Source organism: Helianthus annuus, chromosome 4, assembly GCF_002127325.2.
Source record: "Helianthus annuus cultivar XRQ/B chromosome 4, HanXRQr2.0-SUNRISE, whole genome shotgun sequence".
In the NCBI taxonomy this organism is placed as follows: Eukaryota; Viridiplantae; Streptophyta; class Magnoliopsida; order Asterales; family Asteraceae; genus Helianthus; species Helianthus annuus.
In genome coordinates, this window is record NC_035436.2 from 110,689,766 (window position 1) to 110,697,859 (window position 8,094).

At 46.0% G+C, this 8,094-nt stretch overlaps 2 protein-coding genes across 2 annotated transcripts; both read right to left on the reverse strand.

Annotated features, from left to right (window-relative positions):
- Positions 1-1,481: 1,481 nt before the first annotated feature.
- LOC110933585 lies at positions 1,482-4,853 on the reverse strand. The gene has a single exon (XM_022176800.1). The coding sequence runs from the start codon at positions 4,851-4,853 to the stop codon at positions 1,482-1,484; it is 3,372 nt and encodes a 1,123-aa protein (XP_022032492.1).
- Positions 4,854-4,871: 18 nt separating this feature from the next.
- LOC110933586 lies at positions 4,872-5,498 on the reverse strand. Its single transcript, XM_022176801.1, has one exon. It carries the CDS (start codon positions 5,496-5,498, stop codon positions 4,872-4,874), a length of 627 nt encoding a protein of 208 aa, XP_022032493.1.
- Positions 5,499-8,094: the final 2,596 nt, after the last annotated feature.

Below are 8,094 nucleotides of genomic sequence, written 5' to 3' on the forward strand. Positions count from 1 at the left end.
AGAGAAGTTCAATGCTGAGAAGAAGGGTTTGCAATGGAGGGTTTCTGATGCTGAGCGGAAGTTGGAGCAGGAGAAAAAGGTCAACGTTCAGAAACAAAAGGACTGGGAATCTGCTTGTGAACGTACCAATACTGAAATGCAATCTCAGCGTGAAGCGATTGTCCGATTATCCGGTGAAAAGAAAGAACTTACTGATGAAGCCCATCAAGCGCGCATTGCGTTTGAGAAGAAGGAGAAGGAATATGTTGATCGTATCGACAAGTTGGAGATCCTTGTTAAGCAGAAGGTTTCTGAGTGTGAAGCTGCTGAACGCCTTCTTGAAGAGAAAGCTTCTGAATGCCAAGCTTCTGAGCTCCTGGTTGAGGAGGTGTCTGCTGACTACAAATGGCTGCTATCACGCGCAGTGCCCTTGGTAACCTCTTTTTCCTTATATGTGCTTTCTTTTTGTTTTAACTTCTTCTCTTATGTTGCTCTGTGTGCTTTTCGCAGCTTGCTGACCGTATTATGAACTCTCATGAACTTGCCACGTACATGTTTGAGTTGGGTCAAGCGGGGTACAATAGTAGTCGGAAGGATGGCTATTCTGAGGGTAGAGATGCGGCTGCAATCAATGAAAAAGACTATCACTTCGAACTTTACAAAGAGAATTGTGATGGTAAATATGCTGCGAAACGCAAGGAGTTTGCATCTCTGGAGTTTGCTGTTGTTAAAGTTGCTCAAAAGTTTTCTAGGAAAGTTGATGGTGTTGCCCTGTTGAAAAGGGCTCTTGGGGATGAAGACCGTGCGGCGGGAGGCGCTGGTACTAGTCATCCGGAGTGAAGAATCCGGCTTGCATGCCGTGTAAGGGGTTTGATAGCCTTGTAACCAACTTGAAAATGTTATGTGAACAATTTCCAACTTGATTTTTGTTGCACAAGTGACTTGTGCTTATCTGTGAACATATGCCTGTTTTTGTTTATGTTATCATTATCCTTTGGTTTTTTGCATGTGAATTTGGTTGTCATCATAATATGTGCATGTATAATTACTTTGATTAGGCGTCACGAATGAATGATGGCGCTGACAGGTTTTGTTGTGTTATATACAACGTTTATTCTGTCGTTTGTGTGCGCAGGTTGGTTTGTGAGTACGAAGTGATCGAGTTGCAGGATATTGTGTGGACCCAACTGTGTTTAGCTTGGGGTGCTTACAATGTTTTCCATGCTATCGATATTTTTGTGTTTATGTAGGCACAAAGTTCTGTTTTGGCGTTTGGTAGGCTTTGGTTGTGTTTCTGACCCGGCCGTGCACTTAGTTGTGACGAGCCTTGGAGGTCTACAACGTTTCCTATGGTCGAGCCATTGGTGTTTACGTGTATGCCCAAAGTAATATATGTAGTTATGACAAGAAATTTGCATGAGATAGAAATAGCCAAGCACTTCTTGTATTACTGTAAATGTGTTGGCAATTCAGCCCTGGTGATTACATATCCCTTTGATTGTTTACATGTAGCATTTTCTCAATTGTTGAGCGTTCCAAGTTCGTGGAACCTCCTTGTTGTCGATGGTGCGCAGCTTGTAGGCTCCCTTTCCGAGTACTGCGTCTATAACGTACGGACCTTCCCACATGGGAGCCAGTTTTCCTGGTTTTTCGGCATTGGAAGCCTCGTTGTCTCTCAGGACGTAATCTCCTGGGTTGAAGGTGCAGACTCGGACTTTGGAGTTATAATACTTCTCCAGCTTCGTTTTGTACTTTGCTTCGTTGATTGCCGCCATCTCACTCCTTTCTTCTAGGAGGTCTAGGTCGATCCTCCTTTCTTCTTCATTGTTGATCAGGTTCATGGAGAGCATTTGTGGTGACGGCAATCCTATCTCCGCCGGTATCACTGCCTCGGACCCATATACTAAGCTAATCAGTGTTTCTCCGTTGCTTGTCTTCGGCATTGTTCTGTGGGCCCATAATATGTTGGGCAGCTCGTCGTCCCAACCTCTTCTTTTCTCTCCCAATCTTGCTTTGATACCATCAACAATGCCCTTGTTAACTGCTTCCACTTGACCATTCCCCTGCGGGTGCGTGACTGAAGAGAATATGTGCTCGATGTGTAATTCTTTGAACCATCGTTGAAGATTGTCTACGGCAAAGTTCGTCCCATTGTCGGTGATTATTTTGAGCGGTAACCCGAAACGGCATATGATCTGCTCCCATATGAACCTTTTGACGACAGTGGATATGGTTGATGCGAGTGCTTTTGCCTCCACCCATTTTGTAAAATAGTCGACTGCGACTATTATAAACTTGACAGCACCTGGGGCTTCTGGGAAAAGACCAACCATGTCTATTCTCCACTGCTGAAAAGGCCATGCCATTGTGACAGGTACCAATTCGTTTTTGGGGCGCATCGTCTCGGGAGCATGTCTTTGGCATCCACTGCATTTCCTCAATTCTTTTACCGCGTCTAAATGCATCCCGGGCCAGTAGTACCCGGCGTTCATCACTTTTGCCACCACCATTCTTGCCCCGGCATGTATACCGCAGATTCCTTCATGTACTTCTCTGATCAAATATTTTGCATCTTCGGGGTCAACGCATCTCAACAATGGCCCAAGGTATGACTTTCGGTATAAAATTCCATCAGCCATCTGATAATGTTCAGCCTTGTACTGGATTTTTCTTGCTTCAGCTTTGTTTTCCGGGAGTATCCCAGATTGAAGGAACGCGATTATTGGAGTCATCCATGACGTTGTTCTTACTTGAATAACGCTTACTTCTCTTAGTGGCACTGATGGGTTGCTCAAAACTTCTATGCGCACATCCTTCGCCAGGTGTTGGAAACTTGTAGATGCGAGTTTACTCAGTGCGTCTGTTGGTTTATTCTCGCTTCTGTTAATATGGTTCACTTTGTAGGAATAGAAGGTTTGTAGCAACGTTTTCGCTTGACTCAGGTAGAGTGCCATTACATCTCCTTTGGCTTCGTATTGCCCATTGATTTGCCCAGCCACTAACATGGAGTCTACATGCGCTTCGATGTGTCTGACTCCCATTTTGATTGCCAACCTTAAGCCAGCCAGGAAAGCTTCGTATTCGGCTTCATTATTCGTGCTCTTGAAATCCAAACGTATGGCGTATGTGAATTCATGTTTGTCGGGGCTCACCAGCCGAAGCCCTGCGCCTGCGCCGTCTTCGTTAGACGTGCCGTCTGTGTATAGCAGCCATGGTTCTTCTACTTGCTGTTTTTCGGCTTTTTCCATTGCTTTACACTCCCGATCCTTGTCGTCGGGTACTTCTGTCATGAAGTCTGCTAGCACTTGGCCCTTGATTGCTGGTCTTGGCCTGAAAACCACATTATGGCCCCCGAGTTCTATCGCCCACTTTGCTAGTCTTCCTGAAATCTCTGGCCTTGCGAGAATGTTGCCAATATTGTAGTTTGTTAGCACGTGAATGACGTGGTTGGCGAAGTACCTGCGCAGCCGTCTTGATGTATGGATTAATGCGAGTACTAGTTTCTCCATGATGGCATACCAGGTTTCTGGGTCGGTCAAGGTTCGCGACACATAATAAACTGGTGTTAGGACACCTTGTCGATCGACGAGCAACACTGTTCCTACTGCTCTGTCAGAGGCCGACAAATATAACACCAAAGGTTCTCCCTTGACTGGTGCAGTCAATGTTGGCAATTTGATGAGGCAATCTTTCATCTCGCGGAATGCGCTCTCGGCTTCCGGAGTCCATTGAAACTGGCTTTTCTTCATGCAATTATGGAGTGTTTTGATAAACGGGAAAGACTTAGCTGCGTGATTGGCCAGGAAGCGGTTCAGTGTTGCTAATCGTCCTGCCAACTTCTGCATTTCTTTGATGGTTGATGGCAAAGGCATTCTCTCGATTGCTTGTACTTTCTCAGGATTTACCTTGAAACCATCTTTTTTGACGATGAAACCCAGGAATTTCCCTTCTTCCATGCGGAAAGAACATTTCGCTGGGTTTAACTTGATACTTACACCGCGCAACGTGTCGAATGTCTTCTGAATATTCACCAGCATCGTACTCTCTTCTTTACTCATGACCACCAAGTCGTCCATGTACACTTCGATGTATTTGCCGATGGCATCTTTAAATGTTTCATTCATCAATCTTTGGTGGGTAGCCCCTGCATTCTTTAAGCCGAAAGGCATTTTGGTGTAGCAGTATAGCCCTGTCGGTGTACGAAATGCTGTTTTATCTTCATCTTGGACAGCCATTTGGACTTGGTGGTACCCCTTGTAGCAGTCAAGGAAGCACTTCCATCTGAACGCTGCCAGCGAGTCAATTTTTTCATCGATATCTGGTAAGGCATAACAGTCGCGTGGGCATGCCTTGTTTAGGTCCTTGTAATCTACACACATTCTCCAGCTGCCATTTGGCTTCTGTACCATTACTGGGCACGCCACCCATGTTTGGTATCTGACATCTCTGATGATTCCTGCATTCAACAGCTCCAGCACCTGTTCTTTCATAGCATCGTGTTTTATATCTCCCAAGTGGCGTTTGGCGTGCACCACTGGTTTTGCTTCTTCTGAGACGTTTAGTCGACGTTCAGCTATGTGCCGTGGAACACCCACCATGTCAGCTGGTGTCCAGGCGAACACATCCATATTTTGGAACAACAGCTTTTTTAGCGCTGCGCGCGTTAGATCGGACATTGCAGGCCCTAAGGTAACTGTTTGTTCTGGGTATGCGTTGTTCAACACCCATTTTTCTGCTTCTGCGCGTGGTGCAGGTTTACTTGCCTTTGCAGGTCTGACATCATCTGTTGCTAAGACTTCCTTGCTTGCGTATATTATTGCTACCCCCGTTTCTGTTGGGAATCCCACAGCTGAATGCGGACCAGAACAAATCATACTGAAATCTCCTTGAGACTATCTTCCTAGGAGGATATCATGTTTTGAGTGCACGGGTAACACCATAAACGTGACTTCTTCGGTTCTTGAGTTTCTTCCATCCGAGAGTAACACCGGGAACGATATTTGTCCGAGAGGAAGAACGGCTTCATTGCAGAAACCAGTGAGTGGGTAATCAACTGGTTCTAAGCGCGCCTTGTCCTCTTGGTCAAATTGATTGAAACATTGTTCGTATATGATGTCCGCTGTGCTCCCTGGATCAATGAAAATGTGGTCGGTTTGGTAGTGACAGATTACTATGGGCCTTCTTTCTCTTGGTCCTCCTCTTACAATAGGAAAAACAACTTGCCTCTCGCGCCATGAGTCGTCTTGTGTGCGCTTGTTGTAATTCTTCCTTGGCTTTCGTGGACCTCCTTGAACCTTGTGGGTTTCTAGTTTCCGGAGTTTTTTGTTATCTGGCCCTTCTTCTCTTCTTTGAATTTGGTGATAGTCGCGCTTTCCACCTTTTAAAAATTGAGTGAGTTTTCCATCTCTCAAGGCCCTTTCTATTTCTTGCTTTAAGCTGAAGCATTCGTCAGTTAAGTGACCTGTGTCTTTGTGAAATTCACAGAAAAGATTGAGACCCTGACCCCTTTTGTTTCGCATTTGTAGGGGTGGTTTGAACTGGTGATTCTCTGTGGCCAAAACTTCGGAAGGGGTCTTTGTTAGTGGTGTCCACTGTTTCTCCCTGTTTTCCTTTTTTACCTCTTTCCGGTGGGCTATCTGATTGATTGTGTGGCGCGCATCCTCCCTTGCTGGGCTTCTTTCTCTATTTTCGGACGCTTTCCATGGTGGCTTCTGGTCTTCTTGTTGTGTCGGTCATTGTGGTTATATCCGCGCTGACGATGATCATCACCGGTCAACTGTTTGTCTGTTTGCACAATGGTCTTAGCTGCTTCAATGAAGGTTTCCCAATCTTTGGGTCCTCCATCTCTTCCCTTTACTCGCTTGATTAGATCGTCGCATTTGACTGCCCTCATAAAGTGCGCGCGCATCATCTTCTCGCCTACATCACCAATTTCTAGACATTCTTTGTTGTATCTAGTGATGAAATCTTCCACGCTTTCGTGGTCTTTGCGCCATATGTTCAAACAATCAGCTGGATCTCTAGTATGTCTGCGCTGCCGAGAGAAGTGCGCGAGGAACTTCTCTCAAAAGTCGATCCATGATTTGATCCTTCCTGCTGGCAGGCTGTCGAACCAAATGCGTGCTGCGCCGACAAATGTTTGAGCGAAGAGATGACACCAAGTTGGTAAATTCCATCCCCCTGTTGCTCCTGCGCCATTAAAAACTTGGAGATGATCATCCGGGTCTGTCAAGCCGTTGTATTTGCCTATGTTCTGTGGCAATTTTGTTTTATCTATAGTGGTCGTGGCAATTTCCTTAATGAATTTTGAGTTTTCAGCCATGTCATCTGGACGATAGCTCAGAGTGTAGTCGTGTTCTGCTTTTGGGTTATACCCTGCGCGCTTGGCGGGTTTGTACGATTCATGTTCTGGGTGTACTCTGTTGAATACTGTGCTTTCCCCTTTGTGTGTTGGATCATCTTCTTCATCATCCCTTTCAGTATTCATGTTGCGCGCACCCAAACGGCTTTGAATCGGCCTTTTTTGCGGGTGTTGGACATAATTGCTTTCTGTTTCGCCATAAGTGTCGCGCGTGTCGTGCGCACATGGCTTTCTGATGTTTGGCACAGGTCCCTTCTCCGGACGCAAATTCCATGCATTAATCTACTTAGTTGTGTGTGTACTTAGAGACCGTTGCGGTGGAGTGACGAATGCTGACTGGTTAGTTTGTGCTTGGAGCAAAGCTTGTTGTGCACTAAGTTGTGTACAAACGAGGTTTATAGACGCCATTTGTTTGGCATACCAAGAAGCCAGAGTTTTTCCTTCGGGTAGCCCTAAAAGTGCAGAGAAATTCAGCTGTGCTTGCTCCGATGGAGCTGAGGGGCTAGCTCCATGGCTTGGTGTTTGCACTGGTGGGGGTGTTTGCTGGACTACCCCGAGTGGAGGTTGGAAAGTGGCTCCATTTGTGGTTTATGTGATGATCCTAGTCGGATGCTGGAAAGTAGGTCCGGTTGTGGTTTGGCTAACAACCCTGGAGGCACTTCCAAAAATACTAGGAAAATCGTTGTTCGTCTATCCTTCTTGGATGCTTTCGTTCCTTTGGTCCCTTTGGACATGTGCTGTGTCCGAAACGAGCTCAAAGGAAGAAACTTCCCCGTCCACTTGGTGTGAAGGATTTTGTTAAGCCATTTTGACGAGTGTTTTTCGAAAAGAAAAATAGACGAGAGCGGTTTTTGCAAAAAGCGGATGGCGCCAATGATGAAACACAGAGTAACACTAAGGTTAATCAGAGGGGTAGTTTCTTCTGTGGGTTCAGTCTCTTTTCTTACTCGTAGAAATGACCTAGATCTTGCAAAACAGCAACACCGTTAGTCTCGTTAAGAGGGGAATATGGGGGTTTCCCTCTTAACCAGACTCCGGCGTGAGAATAAGTACTGTTTTGAGGGAGAATAAACAGTGTGTGTTGAGTGTGTGAGCATAGAGAGCAAGATGGATCAACCTGAACGATGAAGGGTCCTATTTATAGCCGGAGGGTGAAGGAAGGAAGAGCAGCTGTGCCAGCTGTGGTTGCGCGCCAGCTGTCCGACCAAGGGGAATATCCCTTTGGTCTCCTCTGTCATGGTCAGTGTAGTGGTACACGTGGCGCGCTTACATTTGCTCATTTTGGAGACCTCGTACTGGCGTTGTCGGTCTGCTCCTTGATTTGTTGCAGGCCTACATGGCGGTTGATGACTGGTGACACGTTTCGTCCTTCTTGTCGGATGGAGCATCTTTGGTGCCACCTTGACGTCTTCCAGAAGCTTCTGGATTACCTTGCTGATGTAGGCGCCATGTAGGATAAAAAAGTGGTGTGGTCGTTGCCATGTAGGCGAGGAATTGGGACCATACCTCTTCACTCGTGAGGTGTTTTTATCTCATATCGTAACTGAAATTAAGCAACAAAAAATCAAGCTTATTTGGGCTCGGAGTCAGGGAGGCATCGGTAACAACTATAGATTGGCCGGGGCGAAGATGAACTAAGTTAAGCATTGGAAGAGTGTGGTAGACATCCGTCTTTAAAGCTCGTTTATCCAAATGGAAAGCAAAAATACTATCTTCGGGTGGGGGTGAGAGGTTGACATTGCTAAAATCCGTTT